At 41.8% G+C, this 18,476-nt stretch overlaps 1 protein-coding gene across 7 annotated transcripts in view; it reads left to right on the forward strand.

Moving 5' to 3' along the window:
• The window catches only part of TULP4 (TUB like protein 4), a 422,942-nt gene extending 405,048 nt beyond the window's left edge, over nucleotides 1–17,894 (forward strand). For 6 of the 7 annotated variants that reach the window (XM_077149362.1, XM_077149360.1, XM_077149357.1 and 3 more), the window contains 3 exons: nucleotides 885–1,028; nucleotides 3,575–6,168; nucleotides 8,319–17,892. In XM_077149362.1, coding sequence (XP_077005477.1) covers nucleotides 885–1,028; nucleotides 3,575–6,168; nucleotides 8,319–8,435 — 2,855 coding nt within the window. In that variant the 3' untranslated portion in view covers nucleotides 8,436–17,892. Of the gene's footprint in view, nucleotides 1–884; nucleotides 1,029–3,574; nucleotides 6,169–8,318 lie in introns of all 7 variants that reach the window. The other variant, XM_077149364.1, reaches the window with a different exon arrangement.
• Nucleotides 17,895–18,476: the final 582 nt, after the last annotated feature.

The raw sequence follows: 18,476 nt of genomic DNA on the forward strand, positions 1-18,476 counted from the left end.
AAAAGCTGTCTTAGTGAGTGCCAGTGGAGCACCAGCTCTACAAAGACACTTCTAAAAGGAAGGCCTGCTGGGCCAGCCAATAGGCTATGCAAGGTTACAGTGGGAGATCAATATCATAATAATCTCTATCTGCTTATCTCACTGGAGGGAGTACTAAATATAAAAGGAACTTGACAGGGCAATTTCGTCCTCAATTTAACCTACTATGAAATTTAAATCCAGATTCATTGTTTCCTTTATTTATTCAATTACAATCTAAACCTTCCCTTAAATGTTAATCAAATTAAATCTTAGAGTTTGAAGAAACCATGTTGAGATTCCCTGTATATCTCTATCTTGATCCTTATATTGGAATTGAAAATCAACAGGACAAGAATCCTATCCTGAAAAAAAGCAACATTTAACTATCTGTGACCTTATGTCACCCATCATCTTGTAGTTGATTTCAAACCACTCTCTAATTTCTAGGGAGTCCCCTGGGCTTGACATTCTGGTTTTCGTCACTATTTTAGTTAAATTATTATTCTCTTACAAAAGTGGTCTTTTAAAAATGTAATTACATTTAAAAATTCCAAAAAGAATGTAAGTGTGAGCTGTGTTTTTAACCTTCAGGATTTGCGATTCTGTAGACAAACCATTGGCAAGGTGGCCAAGCTAGACCAAGAAGTTATTACTGGATCCAAAAATGTGGTTTGCATGGCCCCACATGGCCCCAGGAGGACCAAGATGAAGAGCTGCTCATGGGCTTTTGGCCTTGTCATGCAACTCTGTCTTCTGGTCACAGAGAAAACCACAGCCTTCTATTTCTTTTCCCATGACTCTGCTGACACTTTGGCTCCTCCTTATTGTATCTATTAATCGTGCCCTTCCATCTTTCCTCCCAGTAATCTATAAAACCAGCCTACTGCATCTCCAGCCACGGCAGATGACCATTTATCTCCCAGAAGTCCGAAAGATTTCCATGGACTATATTAATTTACCTGTCTTCAACCCAAACGTTTTCAGTGAAGATGAAGATGATTTACCAGGTGTGTTCCCATTTGTCCCCTTCTTTTTGATGACCCCTCTCTTGGTGGATCATGAAAGTGGAGGGGACCATGGTGGTGAGTAGTTGAGGATTACAGTGTGTTCATTTATGCCTGCAGCCTCTGTTTGGAAAAGCTAAGGTTGGTAATATGGGCATGACACAGAAGAGAGGTCACTGAACTGGGGAGGAAAGAAGCTACAAGAATATGGATGAGTGAAATGGTAGTGATACCTTATGTTTATAGAGCATTTCTGCAGTATCATTTTATCCTCATTGTAATCCTCTTGGCTTGTGTGCCCAAATAAAGGTTAGTTAACAGGACTAGATAAAATCAGAACTAAAACCCAATCTCCTAGACTCCTCATGCTTTCAGTCCCCTTAGAGAAGGGCATCTCATGCCTCTATGGTGCCCAAAGAGCCCCATTTCCCAAAGCAGCCTTGTCTCCAGGATATCCAATCTTTACATTTAAACACCCCTCTTCCAACATGCAATGCATATCTCAATATATATACGCCTGATCAAGTGAAAGATAAACTCTGTTATAAGATGTTACAGTTCCACTTTACAAAGTCTCAAATATCTGTAGCATGTAAGATAATTTAAGTGTTTTCTAGTTGAGTGAAAGAGGTCCTTAAAGCATCTTATTTTGATTAATAATGAGGTCAAATGATTTTAAATTAGTTTGCCAATTATTTGTACCTATTCCCAGTTATGTGCATTTGCTTTTCTAAATAATAGTCCACCTGTGCTTCGATATATATAGGAGTTCCTCTGCTTACAAGCAGGTGCAGTTCTGAGTGTCTGTTGCGTGAGTCCAGAGGAGCCCCATGCGCCCTGCCTCCTCCAGGTGCAGCCACACCAACATACTCTTCCTCTGACACGAAGTTGCCTTGGACTGGGCATTGGCTAGCGCAGGAGCCCTGGTCCTGACAGTAAGGCACAGAGGACACATAGTGGGCTCTGCTCCTCACTTGTTTACCTTCTCTCGGCCCAGGTTTTTTTAACTGTAAGATTATTTCTACTCTACTTTCCCAAGTAGTGGTTCTTACAAATTTGAGGTTATTTGATTGTTTATTTTTTCCTGAATATATACATATGCATAGGTGTACATATGTTCTAGATTAATGCAGTCCTAATGGGTAAGGTTTTACAGCCACATAAATACGCAGTTTGTTGAAGCCTCACATACTTGAGCTTCATAGTACATCTCTTACTATTTCAGAATTTCAGATTTAGAAGTACTTTTTATACTTTCCTCTTAACACCATCCCTGTTCTCCTAGAGTATGACTAATACAACTCTCCCTTCTGCTCAGCTGCTGTTGTTGTCTGTTGTTCCCAGTAAGAGGAGGGAACATATTGTCTCGGAGCTTACATTTAATGATGGTGACTCAACAAAGAGAGTTTCCTCCCCTTCAGCAGTGAAGTTGCCTACTATCAATATTCCATTCAGCTGAGAAAACATCTGGAACTGGGATCTGAGCAGGAATAACAGAAAATCAGAGACAGGACCCAGATTACTGTTACCCCTTCATGCAGCCATGGGTAGTGACATCTCATCAGAGGACTGCAGAGGGGACAAGCCCTTCAAGGGCCCCAGGGACAAGCATAGCTTTTACTAGAGTGTCCAGTCTCTTTCTGTGGTTCTGGTGGAAGGTCAGCAGCCTTTACACTTAGCCTATTAGAGCACATCTCCTGATCGTACACGAGTGGCCACACAGCACTTAGCACCATGTTCAGATAACTAGATTAGGAGCTACGGGGTGGTTTAATTAGGCCCAGATGAGTGAAATTCAGGAGTACTCAATAGGTACTTTAAATAAGACAGTATAAAATAAAAGCTCCAAGGACCCTTTTTTGATCAGGAGATCATTTCTCAAATACACACTGTATTACAGGGTCTTATTCAATGTGGCTCTACCTTAACTGCTGTTTAAACTGCTAAAAAGCAGATTTGGCTATAGAATTCTTTTAATTACTTCCTCTACTCCATCTTGTGTATTCTATTTATAAAAACTAAATTTATGTACAAGTTTTAAGGATGCATCTGTCGTTTGACACTTCCCACCCTAACCAACATATACTTGTGGATAAACCTACTGGAAGCCTTGGCACGTGGGAGTCCTCAGTGGAGCTTCATACTCTTTTCATTCTCTCTTCTTGCATCAGGGTGGGTATTTTTATGGATAGCGGAAAAAAGCTTCTTTATACCTTTTTAAATTAAGTTTTATGATTGGGTACTTCAGGCACAGGGCCCAAATTCAAGGGTATTTTCATTGAAAAGCCTGATAGTGCCTTAGCTAATGGACAACCAATAGGCTACTGTGCAGCACCCACCATTGGCTTGGGTTTCTTTTCAGAAATATTAGAGGTAGCTTTTTATAACTTGGGTAAACAGTCCAGCTTTCCCCACAAGCAAACCATGTCAGTCTATAGCAGTTGCATTTTGTATGTAAAAAAATTGGGTGAGCCCAAATATATTGCTCATTCTGACCTGGTTTCATACCACTGTTTTATAAGCACCATTTTTTTTTTATTTCCTTCCAGCGACAGGAGCCTCTGGTGTCCCTGAGAACAACCCACCATGTACAGTGAACATCCCTATTGCTCCGATCCACAGCTCTGCCCAAGCGATGTCCCCCACTCAGAGCATAGGCCTGGTGCAGTCCCTGCTGGCTAATCAGAATGTACAGTTGGATGTCCTGACCAATCAGACAACAGCCGTCGGGGCAGCCGAGCATGTAGCAGACAGTGCTACACCATACCCGGTCTCCAGCCGCTACTCCAACCCTGGGCAGGTGATTTTTGGAGGTGTGGAAATGGGCCGCATTATTCAAAGCCCACCTCAGTTGTCTCTGCCACCGCTGCCACAGGGTGGGATCCAGCTGTCTGTCCTGGATCGTGGAGACCGAGACCACGAGCACCTACAGAAGGCAGCCAGGACCCTGCGGCCCGCCCCTCAGCTGGCAGCAGAGGGGGATGCGGTGGTCTTCAGTGCTCCCCAGGAGGTCCCGGTGAATAAGCTGAATCCCCCACCCCCTTACCCAGGAACCATCCCTGCTGCACCCACCACGGCTGCACCTCCTCCCCCGCTGCCTCCACCCCAGCCCCCTGTGGATGTCTGCTTAAAGAAGGGCGACTTCTCCCTTTACCCCACGTCGGCACACTACCAGACTCCACTGGGTTACGAGAGGATCACTACCTTCGACAGTAGTGGCAACGTGGAGGAGGTGTGCCGGCCCCGGACTCGGATGCTGTGTTCCCAGAACACCTACACCCTCCCAGGCCCGGGCAGTTCTGCCACCTTGAGGCTCACGGCCACTGAGAAGAAGATCCCACAGCCCTGCACTAGTGCGACCCTTAACCGGTTGACAGTACCTCGCTACTCGGTCCCAACGGGGGACCCACCTCCTTATCCTGAAATTGCTAGCCAGCTGGCGCAGGGGCGGGGCATAGCGCAGAGCCAGGATAACAGCCTCATCCATGCTACCCTACGGAGGAGCAACCGTGAGACTGCACTCAGGACAGCTCAGCTTGTGGAAGGCCAGCGAGCCACCCTGCAGCATCCTCCAAAGCCCAGGAGCAGTGTGGTGGCAGCTCAGTTCCCGGCACGGCCCCTGCCAGCCCTGTACACCTGTAGCCAGTGCAGCAGTGGCTCTGGCGGGGGTGGGGCTGGCGGGAGCAGCAGTGGCTCGTCTGGCATGGGCCTCAGCAGCAGCCTAGCAAGTAGTGGTATCCGGCCAGACATCAGTGCAGGGACCGGCTCCCAGCCTGGCTCGGCCCTGGCCCACTCGGTCAGCACCTCCCCCTTGACCTCGCAGTCCTCCTACAGTCTCCTGAGCCCTCCTGACAGCTCTCGGGACCGGACAGACTACGTCAACTCAGCCTTTACAGAGGATGAAGCTCTATCCCAGCACTGTCAGGTCGAGAAATCCTTGAGACACCCTACACTAACTGAAGCTGCTGTCACCGTGAAACGGCCGCCCCCTTACCAGTGGGACCCTGTGCTGGGTGAGGACGTTTGGGTTCCTCAGGAAAGGACAGCACAGACTTCAGTGCCCAACCCCTTAAAACTCCCCCCTCTGGTGATAGGTCAGAGCCAGCACCTGGACGTGTCCCGAGTGCCCTTTATTTCCCCTAAGTCCCCAGCCAGCCCTACTGCCACCTTCCAGACAGGCTATGGGATGGGAGTGCCATATCCAGGAAGCTATAATAACGCCCCTTTGCAGGGAGTACAGCCTCCCTGTTCCCCAAAAGACACCCTGTCCCCAACACAGTTTGCACAACAGGAGTCTGCTGTCGTCCTTCAGCCAGCATACCCTCCCAACCTCTCCTTCTGTACCTTGCCCCCGATGTATCCAGGAAGCAGCACCTGTTCTAGTTTACAGCTGCCACCTATCGCCTTGCACCCATGGAACTCCTATAGCGCGTGTCCTCCTGTGCAGAACTCCCAGGGCACGCTGCCCACCAAGCCACACTTAGTGGTGGAGAAGCCCATCGTATCCCCACCTCCTCCTGACCTCCAAAGCCACCTGGGTACAGAGGTGATGGTAGAGACTGCAGACAGCTTCCAGGAAGTTCTTTCTCTGACAGAAAGCCCCATCCCCCAGCGGACTGAGAAATTTGGAAAAAAGAACCGGAAGCGGTTGGACAGCCGAGCAGAGGAAGGAAGTGTCCAGGCTATCACAGAGGGCAAAGTGAAGAAAGAGGCCAGGACTTTGAGTGACTTTAATTCCCTTATTTCCAGCCCCCGCCTGGGGAGGGAGAAGAAGAAAGTGAAGAGTCAGAAAGACCAGCTGAAGTCAAAGAAGTTGAATAAGACCAACGAATTTCAGGACAGCTCAGAGAGTGAGCCTGAGCTGTTCATCGGTGGGGACGAGCTGATGAACCAAAGTCAGGGCAGCAAAAAGGGGTGGAAAAACAAGAGAAATTTGAGGACAGCCAATGAGCTAGATGAGTTCAAGTGCCGGAAAGCAAATGAGAAGGAAGATGGGCGGCTGGGCAGCCAAGGCTTTGTGTATGTGATGGCCAACAAGCAACCGCTATGGAATGAAGCCACCCAGGTGTACCAGCTGGACTTTGGGGGGCGGGTAACCCAGGAATCAGCAAAGAATTTCCAGATTGAGTTGGAGGGGCGGCAGGTAAGGACGCTGTGGAACAATGGTCACTTTGTTTTTAATATCTGAGGGCATGGCCGAAATCTCTCCTTTCTCATCCTGACAAGTCTCTGGATTCTTTAAATTGGGTGGATGTCTTCTGTACTTTGGCTGTCAAGACCAAATGAGAAATGGGGAAAACAACTAATCTCTCCAAGTGAGAGAGAGTGGAGTTAATGCTTTTCCAAAGATAGCCCATTGCTATCTTTTCTTTTTAATCAGAGTAATGTGTGTACTGATTTTTTAAGGTCAAATGATCCTACAAGACCTATAAGGAAAAATGGCAGTCCACTGTCCTCCTCCATTTATGACACCTACTCTCCCAGAGGCAGGTGTTTTCAGCTCCTGTTTGTTTCTTTCTGGTATTTCCCACCATATTGGTAAAGAACATATCTAGATTTTTTTTTATTACATCCTTTTGGTTTACAGAAAAATCAGTGCAGAAAATACAGTTCCCATATATGACCAGGCCCCCCACATGCATGCTTTTCCATATTACTTTTTGCATTAGTGTGGTATCTCTGTTAAATTGATGAAACAGTATTATTATAATTATTCTATTAATTGTAATCCATAGCTAACATTAGGGTTCACTCTTTACGTTGTACAGCTCTATCGCTCTATTATGCATTTGTTTTTATTTTCATTCTGGTAGCATGTATATATAACCTAAAATTTCCCATTTCATCTGCTTTCATATATACAGGTCACTGGTGTTGATTATATTCATAATGTTGTACCACCATCACCCCCATCCGTTACCAAACTTTTCCATCACCCTGAACAGAACCCCCATACCAATTTCTGTACTCCTTTATACTGATTTTTCAATTTTGGGCACCATGTTGTCTTTTGCCTTCAGTAGATGAGAGTTTATGTCTCTTGACTACCACCTCTCTTCCCCCCAACGTGCAAACAAATATACCCACATGTGAACCCCTTCTCCCTTTTCCCAGTTAAATCAATAATCATGAATCTTACCATGCCAATAAGTATTATTCACAGCTGAACCATGTAATATAGTGTGATTACATTCCTTTTTTATACAGTATTCCCTAGACATAATTGCTTATTTTTTTCCTTTGTTGTTGTTAGTTTGCTTATTTCTTCGTGTATTTATTATCAAGTCATTATCCAGTTCTTTGACAGAATGTAAACAGTTCTTGGTAAAGTGAAACATGAGGGAATTTGTCAGTTCTTCCTACTCCAGTTTAGAATGGTTGTTCTAGCCCTGCCACATAGCTATTAAATCTAACATTTCCCGTCTCCACCATCCTGGGAATTCCTTCTACCTATCTCATGTTCAAATTCTCATTTTCATTAATGCACTCGACAGATGCTTATTGAACACCTACTTATGTGCATGAGTAATCCTTCAAGCCGGGGGCCAGCAAACTGGCCCACAGGCCAATCTGGCCTGCTGCCTGTCTTATATAAAGTTTACTGGCACATAGCCATGCCCACTCCTTTAAGTACTGTTTATTGCGCTTTCACACTATAAAAGGCAGAGTGGTATAATTGTGGCAAAGACCATATGACCCACAGAGCCTAAAACATTTATTATTGGCCCTTTACAGAAAGTTGACCAACCCCTGCTTTAAGTAAGAGCAATGAACACAACAGATAAAGTCCCTTCCCTCATGGAGCTTACATTTTAGTGGGGCCAAAAAAATGAACAAATAAATATGTTATAAGATATAATATATAACTTAGTATAATATAATAGGATAATAGTAACTGAGGCAACAAGTAAAACAAGGTACGTAGATGGGGCAATTTCACATAGGTGGCTGGGAACCCTGCTCTGAGGCATGGGACAATTACAATTGATTGATATTCCTCCTAAGTCTCTCTTAACCTTGAGATTCACCTTTCTTCTTTTTTTTTTTTTTTTCTTTTTCTTCTCTTGGTGAAAAAACCACCTCATTTGGCCTATGGAGTTTTCCATGTTCTGAATTATGTTCATTGTCTCCCATTTTGATGTTTAACGTGTTCCTCTGGAAACTCGTTCAGATTCAGCGTCACTTTTGATGGCAGTGTCTCCTAGATGGTGGTGTCTGCTTCCGTCGGGCACACAGCCTCATCGCCCAAGTGCAGGCCTTTTCCCCTCTCACGCCTTTGCTGTCCCCACACAGGTGATGCAGTTTGGAAGGATCGATGGCAGTGCGTACATTCTGGACTTCCAGTACCCCTTCTCCGCCGTGCAGGCCTTTGCTGTTGCCCTGGCCAACGTGACTCAACGCCTCAAGTGAGAAGAACCACAGTGTGAGGCGGAGAAAAAGATTCAGAGAAGCCTTTCGGAGGTCTGGTCCCAAGATGCTAAAGGAGACTGCGCGGCCTGGGTGCCTGGGAGGACCAGAGACAGCCGAAACTGGAAACGTCTGTCAGACCCCAGGGGAGGGTACGCAACTGTAATCATTTTCCTTTATTTGGACCTTTGTTATCTTTTATAGTCTTTCTTTTCTTTCTTTTTAAACAAAAACAAAACATAGTAGCGTGGTGTTAGAAAGCAAAGGGTGCTGCTAGCCATCTGGTGTTCTTTCCGGACATTTTGCTTTGCCTGGGTTTGCTTATGGTTCCACAGGGAAAGGGGCCCTTTAGAATTAGGATAGATTGCCTCAGAGCCAGCTGTTCTTTTAAACAGGGGGAGTATGCACTACTCTTCATTCTCTACAACATCTAGTTTGCTTTACTCCTCCAACATTACCACTAGTGTAAAAACTAAAACCTTTTTTTGAAAAAAACACATCCAAAAATCCTGGAGATACAGGTTCTCTTGGGGCAGCAGTTAATACAAGCAAATTCTGTTAGTCCCCCAAAGGTGACTTGATTAATGAAGGGTGTTTTGGCAAATGCACTGTGTTTGATTAATAAAAGTAGGCTTTATGGGGGGATGCTCCTACAGGTGTAAACACAGTTCACTTGCTGGCATGGAGGGAAGGGACCACGGGCGAGTGCAGGGCCCACAAGTTGAGGCGTGTTCACAGGGCTCTGCACTGCCGAAGGTGCTTTATACCGCGTGGCTTGGAACAGTACAAGGGCTACACTCCTCTTCTGAGGACGTTTACATTGAAAGACTCCGCTAGTTTTATAATTCATCAAAATGCCATAGGTTCTCTGACGATCATTCAATATGATTGACTTGGGGAGAAAGTAGAGATCCTGGCCAGAAGCCAGAGAGGACAGTAATTGTCTCAGCTAGTGGTGGTGACTCACCAGATACCCTCTTGCTGAGAAACACCCCTTTAATACTCCCACCCCCTTATATTTTAAACTAGTAAAGGTTATTTTTGTTTCAGTTACCATTTCTGGACTTGCTTTCCCATCAGATACCACTGTATCTGCACTTTCTCTTTTGAAAATTGTTGGCGATGACTTGATTTGAAACTGCTTCTTTCCTTTTCTCTGCTACATTAAGGCTCATTTGACTGAAATGTCTTCCATCGGATTAGAAATTGTAGCTTCAAAAATTTGATGTATTGGGTGCACAGGTGGTTGGAAGACCCAGGTTCAATTCCCGAACCATGCACCCCCTCCTAAAAAAAAAACCTGCAAAAATTTGAAGTATTTACCAGGGTATTAAAAAATTAAGAGTTATGATCAGATCTTTGACAAAAGTTTCATAATCTTCTCTAAGAAAGAAGGTTGTTTTATTAATAACTCTGTATACAGACCTTTGAGCAGATATAAACCACTGGGAAAATTGTTAAAATTATAATACTTAATATAGTGGGTTGACTTACCACTTTACTCTTTAACTGCAGATCAGACCATCAGTCAGTCAGTCAGTCGATCTAATACCCTTTTCCTGCTTTGAGCCCCAGTTAACCGTTTTTAATTGTTTGTATTTGTAAGATTGCTTAGGGCAGGAACACAAGAACTGTCTACTGGTTTAGGGTCCTACATCTGGATGTTTGAAAACAGATAACAGATAGAAGAAATGTCCCAGAAAAGTATTTTCAGAATAATTTTTTTAATCCTTTGTTTTGGCCTATAAGCATGAGGAAACATTGTGGCCTAAAAAATAGAAAAGAACCTGGCCCATTCCTTTCACCGAGTAAGATGGCTTCATGCACTATTCCCTCCAGACCCCAGAGAGACTCTGTTGAGGTTTTTAAATCTCTTGAAGGATGTCTGCCAGCTAATACCGAGTTTCCCATTTTATCTTTAAAGGTATAGAACCTGATTTTTGGTGAGTAAATTCTTCCAGAAAGAATTTAGCAATGTATTCAGAATTATCTAGTTATTTTATATGAGCTTCAATATAGGGTGTTTCAAGGCTTATTATTAGTTGTGCAATAAAAGTTATAGTCTATTTCTAAAATAATTTAAATGCAATTTCCCTGTTATATTGTCCAAAAGATGATTATTTATCTTACTTTTAACAGTGTTTTTAGGAATTCTTTTGTTACTATATATTGGTGAATTATGCCCATTTCATTATTTATTTAGAAAAAAATAGTATCTTTGTAATGACTTCTTTGGTGGCAGTATATTTTGCTGCAAGAAATTTAAAAAGGTGTGATAGAAGGGATTTTGCTGGACAATTTGCAACTTTTTCTAATTGAGAAAAATTCCTGTTAATCCTTCAAAAATAATTTTTCTTGTCTTTTTGTGGTAACAATTATAGAAAGAACATTTCTTTACAGCAATATAACCTAAAGTAATATTTTCCCTTCTATTGGAAATTTTATCTTTAATTAGAATAGAGGGTGAGGTGAAATGAAGGGGGAGTCATTTTAGAATGAGAGTGGCAAATGAAGGAATATTAAGTAATGTGTTTCCACTTGTTAAGTTCTAGTTGATTTTTGAGATAAAGACCACCAAAGGATACATTTTAGAATTTTTCTTAAGAGCAAATATAAGGGGAAAATCCTTCAATTCAAAGCTTTAAGTGTGTGAAGAGAGAATGGATATTTATAGCAAATAATGAGCTAAACTTACTAAATTCTTAGCTCACTCCCCAAAAGACATTTTCTCAACAAGGGAACAAAAAGCTCCACATTCTATAATGTTTCAGATGCATGTGGGCCTGCCGGTGCCCAGTGAGAGGCAGCAGCTGCCAGCCTTGTCTCTGCTCCAAGGGACCAGAAGGAGGGTATAAACTTATGCCGAAATACTGCTTACATTGATGTCTGCCTCAGTTGTAATTTAGTGTCATTTAAGTTAATGGTGATTGTTTTATTTTAAAAATTCTTTTCAGTCTCTATTTATTAAATACTACTAAAGTCAGTACTTTAGCAGAATTCTAAGTACTTCGTGTTCACTAATAGCAATCTACAGATATTAAGATACCTCATTGAATCCCTAAGTTTAAAACTACTAGTCCAGTAAAAAGTGAACTACATAAAGAATCCATGACTTTTTGAGGGAGGCAATATATAAACAAACCTAGAAACCAATTTTAAATGTGTTTAAATTCTAGCCTCATCAAACCAAAGGCACTTATTTCTGTACAGTATGCCAATTAAGTGTATATGATGAGAAAAATTGGGACCAAGGAAGCTCAAAGCTCTGATGTCAGTGTAAAGCAAAGAGTTTGGCAGGTTAGTATTTTTTATCCATGGCCTTTGCTTCCTTGTAGAATGTCTCAGAAACGTGCACGTACATCTTATCTCAGTATATAGCACAAAGTCAGGAGGCCTTAGCGTCGAACCTCCTCTGCCCTGTAGTTGGAGGGTGACCTTGGCCAAGTCCCTGAGGCTGTGTGGACCTCCATTTGTCCATGTTTAAAGTGAAAGGGACAGCCCAGACAATCTTCTAAATTCCTTTCCAGCTCTAACAGCCTGAGAGCTCAAAATGTGTTTCATTGTTTCACTTTTCAGACGTAGAAAGTATGTTTTAAAACAATGCCTTTTTGTAGAAAAATATTTCCTTCCCTTTGTTAATGAGATATCCACTAAACTTAACCAATGTAGTTCAAATCAAATTTTTAGAAAGTTCACCTCTAGAAGCAAATGCGTTTGGAATCCTGTTCTCATAAAATTCCACAAAAAGCACTGATTCCAGATAAGACAGATTCTTCATATGAGTGTGCCCTGCTCAGTGGCTCTCCTTGAGGACAGCCCTAAAATGTGTTACCACTGCCTCTAAACTGTAGGTTGGCTCAGAAAGGAAAAAAGGAATATATATCGAGGCTGACTTGAGTTCTTCAGTGTCCTGCAGTTTTACACTATCTTAATTCAAAAGGTTTCTTGGAAAGGAAATTATTCACCCAGCATCGGTGAAGAAGAAACCCGTTGTGTCCCTGTGTCAGTTATTGTGAACGAAGTTAGTTGAGATGTAATATGTCAAGAAACATTTTTTGAGACCCTGGTATTTTGTAATAACACACAAAACTTTTCACCATTTGTGTGTTTCCTTATCTCTGGCTGACAAAACTTTGAAGGGTTGTGGCTTATTTTGTATTGCTTTCATTCTCTTTGGCTTTGTGCAATTTTCTTGTAACTTTATTTGTACCTGTATTTTCAGTTTACAAATTTGTTTTTTTTTGGGGGGGGAGGGCTTTAAGATCTTGTTGTTTATTGTAGATAAAAAAATTTCTTGTTATAGAAAAGCATGGGTTATGCGTTTGACTGAAAAAGGCACTGTATTATTTACCAAAGGGGTATTTTTTTGCATTTATTTATAAATGCATTATTTTGGTACTGTAAATTTGGACATAATTTCAAGTTTATTACTACTGGCTTTTTCTTTTTCCTTTTCTTTTTTCTCTTTTAATGTAAGTGCAGTTATGCAGGTGCACAGGTCCCAGAACAAACAAGACCACCAGCATGTTCTTGTCAAAACCTTGGCAAATGGCGTGCACAGCTTTGTGCACCTCAGTTCCTATAATGTTGCATTCTTTTAAATTCAGCATCCTGCTTTGTTTTACTTTCCAAGCAAGATTTGTTGAGATTTCTGACTGCATTTTAATGAGCTCATCCTTATTTGCCTCTTATGTATTTTGTGTACTAGATTGTATAGGAGGTATTCTAGAAGGCATTAATGGTTTGCATTCAAAATGATGTGGTTAGTTCAAATTATTTTCTGTCTTTATTGAGATGGATTAATCTCTTTTTGCTTTTTTCTTGATGATTTGAAGTTGTAAGAGTTGTCCAGCTATTGCTTAATAAAATTTTGCAGATCAAAAAAAAAAGTGTGCAGAATTCAGATGTGGTCTGGAATCCTTTGAGAAGAAATCACCACTCTTCCTTGAAATGACCCACCCTGCAGTTTCTCCTCAGGGGCTTGGCTAACTGCCCAGAGTTACTGGTGACCCTGAGATCCTTATTATCTTCATGTTGAAGTCTTTGAGAGGTCAGAGATTATGGTGGCAGCTAAGTTTGTTTGCATTTTTTTTGTTTTTAAAGAGGAACTGATTAAGGCTGCATCTGTGTAGCACCTAAAACATCAGAGGTGCTAAATATTTAACACCTTCTTTGTTACTTTGTAGAAAATGTAATAAGACCAGGTTTTAAGCAATTTAAATATAAATACTAGTATAGTTGTTAATTGTGGTTATTAATAAAGGCTTAGTGAGCCTCCTCACCATCCTCTAGAATTCCCTTGACCTCGATGGGGCAGGAACTTGGCATCATGCGAGGCAGGTTTATCAGTAGGCACTGTTAGTCATGGGTACCTTTACAGGACTACCCTTTGGGTTTTTCAGAGATAATAAATAAACCTATGGTCTGTGGTCACTTAGGCTTTAGGAGCTAGAGAAGCCAAAAACCACTATGGACACTAGAAAATTCTAATTAGGCATTGTTTTAAAATAATCATCAGCCTATAACTGTGCTTTAAATGATAATAGTTATAGAAGGCTAATAACAGTTTGACAAAGTTCCTTACCTGAATTTTATATCAGAATAAAAATATATCTCATTTTACTATAAAAATGTGTGAACTTCAAGTTAATATTCACTGTATCCTCATCATTCAAACAAAAAGGCAATGAGGCCTGGTCAGAAATGGACAGGGGTGGGGAGGTGGGGAAAGGCCCAAACGCTAACAATCATGACGTACCTGAGTCTATACCAAGGAGTCCATCAAAAACTGCCATCTCCACCAGCCCCATTCTTCAGCTTTTGGACCATTCAGTGCAAATTCAGTCATCAGCTCCAGAAATTATTTATTTTTAAAGCCCTGGTAAGAAAATGGGGCAAATCTCCTTTCTTTCTACAGAGTTGTTTTGAAAACAATGCATCTTCTTTTTATTCTAGTTTTCAGTGTTCTTTTCCTGGTAGCAGAATAACACGGAATCAATTTAGCCCTCCTACCCTAGCAATAAAAACTGATTGTAGAAGAGAAATGACTGCCTCTTGGAGATTACATTGCATTTTTTCAAGGATACAGAGGTACAGCAGCTAAACTCCTAACTCCATTGTGAAGTTGAATACCTTTTACCTCCTTTTTCTTTCAGAAGAAAACTGAAGTATTAAGGAGTTAAAATAATTTCTGGATTCCATAGACAAAACCTATCCTGAAATAGAATCTAAGATTTCTGGGTCACATTAATGAACAGAACCTAGTTTTTTTCCTAGCTTTTCACTCTGGTGCTTAGCGATTATTTGCTTGTAATGAGCTATCGACTACTTAACGCTTAGCCTTCTTCCAAAAAAGAAGTATTATAGATGAGGTCACCTTTGTCCCTCATTACGTGACATGAGCTCATCCTTTCCATAGAATGAGATTTGAGTACTTGTTGAATTTTCATAAAAGTGAACAGGTGGTTTCACAGGCTGTATTACTTACCCAAGCGTCCAAAGGAGCAGGCCTGTGTGAATTTGTTTTCCTGCACATCTTAAAAAAAGTTGCACAAGGCACTAAAGAGTATGAAACCACTCACGTGAAGAAAGGGCTCATTTCTTAAATCTACTTCAAATTCGCGTTAGAGTGATAGCTTCAAATAGTACAGGATGTATCCGTTTAGAAGCAAGAGCTCAACAGGAAACTGAGTGCTGGTGTGAAAAATAAATGGGTTCTTCCTCATCTCCTGTACTTGCTCTTTTCTGGGTTTACGGCTTTCCACATCACCTCCCTCCATAAGAAGCGTGTGTCTCATGGCTTAGATGATGTTAAGGCCACCTCTCTGGACGTTCCTCTGAAATGAGAATGAAAGCCTTCCATGAGGTTTTAAGACTTTTTTCCTTGAAACCCTATTGTTGAAGCAAAAAGCTCATTAGGAAATTACGTGGCTATAGAAAAGAAATTACTAACTTAATCTAAAGGAGAAATAAGTCTGAAGTTAAACTTAAGCCACCTCTCAGGACAGCGTCAGAACCCTTGCAAAGCCTATCTCTTGGCCATGTGAAATGTCTATACCTTTTCCCAGGTGTGTATTATCAGAAATTGAGGGACCCCATTTCCCCTTTAGCTCCTGCTCTGTTCCGGGCACTCTGAGCCCTCTGATGATGCATCCTCTTCACTGCTACACAATACCCCCACCTCCACCTTCAGAAAAGAAATGGGAGTTTATGTGTTAAAAATTGGCCACAGAGCAGCATCTTACTGGTAAGGAGCCTTTCTAGGTCATGCCAGCCTGTTCCCACTATCTTCAACCATTAGGGAGTTTAGGAAGAGAGCCTCATGCTTATTTTTTCCACCCTTCTCCAAAACAGGCAAAAATTACACCATTCCCTACTTTGTACAGGAAACCAAGGGTCACCATGTATCCTTTTCGTTTCTCCTCCATCTCACTCAAATGGATGGTGGTTTCTCCTGTCATGTGAATCAACTAAGAATTTCCTGTCTCCCCTTGTGCCACCTTGAGGGTCTCTATGAAGCACCTATATTATTTTTCACTTACACTAATAGGTACAGTTCATTTCATTTCAGTGTCTTCTGTCACTGAAACCTGGGCTTCATTAGTGTTATATTTTATTTTCCCTCCTGGATGAAAAAGCAAGCAGCCCAGAGTATACCGAACTTGTGAAAAAAAACATGTACTTGTACTATAAGAAGGACTACCCTCAAGTAATTAATTTCTGTGCTTCACTTGCATGGTGTGCACTAAATACCACTTCCTACTTTCCTCAAAGACCTGCCACCAACTACATGAGACTCTTAAGTCCTAGGGTTATAGTTTTTCAGTGATACAAGAAGTTCTGACTCCTATGTTTGAAAATCCTGAGGGAAGATATCCCTCCGAAAGTCTTCATTCCATTAGAATAACCAGCCCAGCCTAGGTCTTAACTTCCAACATTGGTGGAAGAAAAACACTGAGTAGTTCATTTGAAGACCCTAAACCCAAGCAAATTGGGAAGGGCAGTTTCTCTGAAAGCTGCAGTGTGTTCAATTTATTGAGTTCTCAGGCCACTTGGAGTTTGTCTAGGCTTCCCCTTTATGCCATGGATCCCATGCTGGCAACTCTGGTTTGCAGGTTTTCCCTCCCATGCAAAGGGCTTAGAAACATCCTCTTTTCCTGCACCTATACTCACTGGCAGGTATTAGAGGTCTAAAGCCAAGAGGGGAGGGGGAATGCAACAGACTTTTGAAGGGATCAGCCAAGTTTCTCCACAAACAGCTCCCAGGAAAAACAAATGCAGATGTCTCCAGGAAACCCCAGACAAGACCAGAGCAGCCTCTTGAGAATGTGACATTCCAAAAACCTGCTTGGCTGCTGACATGTAGCTCCCCAGGTAGATTGTGCTCCCCAGTGGGCCAGAGCAGTGAAGGCCTTAGTTTCTCCATTCCTGACAGGGTCTTGGCAGCAGTCTCACCCTCCGTGGCCAAGATCAATGGCAGCACTGAGTACTCAGATGAGACCTTTGCCAGTTCCCCTTTAGCCTCAGGGGCCAACCACCATGCCCCGGTGCTACTTACTAATCCAGTCTTTCTCATTTTTTAATGTTGCATTTTCCATGAGATTGTACTTGAAAACAGGTGATTTATCATGTGGATTAAAAGACTGGTAAATTCTTAAATAAAAACATATTTAAAAAGAAGTTGTGAATACATCTATACCAGGGGGCCTTTATATGGAGCCTGGAGTTTTTTTACCCTCAGTATGCTGTACAGATACACCTAAAAATAATTTAATAGCTAACGTTTTCTCCCATCAATATGGCACAACCCGAGAATATATGGCTATGTGCAATGTCCAAAAATAAAGCAAAGTTGAAAATGACTCCAACAACCCAACCCCGTAATAACTGCAAGTTCTACCAGCTACAGTGAAAAACTGCTCTCCTGCCAGTAAAATAAATGTCCCTCTTCACAAACCCTTTGTGGAAAGATTTAGTTCCAATCTGGTAATGAGGGAATTCTGAGGTCGAAAGTAATAAGTGACTTTTCCTGAAACCTATATATTGACGCTGTATATTGAAAGAGAGAGAGCTGGAGCAAATCAAAACAAGAGCACAGCACCTTTGGTTTGAAGTTTGTTGAGCATCTTGGATGTGTACATTCATGTCTTTTGTTAAATTTATAAGTCTTCAGTCATTATTTCTTTGGATATTCTCTCTGCCCCTTTCTTCTCCTTGTGGGATTCTCACAATATGTATATTGTTATGCTTGATGGTGTCACATAACTTACACAGGCTCTGTTCACTTTTCTTCATTCTTTCCTCTTTCTGTACCTCAGACTGGATGATTTCAATTGTCTTATCTTCAAATTCACTGATTCTTTCTTCTGCCAGCTCCAATCTGCTGTTGAACCCAATTAGAGAATTTCAGCTCTGTTTGATTCCCTTTCATAATTCCTATCTCTACATTACTGTTCTCTTTGTATCTTCTATCTTTTCCCTGTTTTCCTTTAACTCTTTGTCTGTATTTCCCTTTAGCCCTTTGAGCACATTTAAGACCATTTTTTAAGTCTTTGATAAGTCCCAAATCTGATCCTCTTCATTGGTGGTTTATAATACTTTAATTTTCTCCTTTGCCTGAGCCATCACTTCCTCTTTCTTTTATGTTTTGCAATCTTTTGTTGAAACCTAGTTTTTTTGATATTTCGATGTGTTATTGCTGGAGCTTAGACTCTGAGGTGTCTGTTCCTTAAACTGTCATCCAGATAGTGTTATGACAGAGAGCTAACAAAAAAAAAAGGGGGAGGTGGGGATAAGAGAAAACATTTTTTCCAGTCTTTGCAGATTGACCTGTAGAGAATGATTTCCTTCAGAGTTTAGCCATACAATGAGTTAAGAGAATAGCTCAAAGGGGACTATCTTTTCCTTTCTGTACATACATCTTGTCTTGGGCATGTGCATGTGGCCTTGGAAATTCCTGTTTCACACATACGGGAACATTCCCTCTTCCTAGGAAACAGTTTCCTCACGGTCCATGCTGCATATATATCCTAAAGCCAGCAACCC

Source organism: Tamandua tetradactyla, chromosome 2 (assembly GCF_023851605.1).
Source record: "Tamandua tetradactyla isolate mTamTet1 chromosome 2, mTamTet1.pri, whole genome shotgun sequence".
NCBI classification, from domain to species: domain Eukaryota; kingdom Metazoa; phylum Chordata; class Mammalia; order Pilosa; family Myrmecophagidae; genus Tamandua; species Tamandua tetradactyla.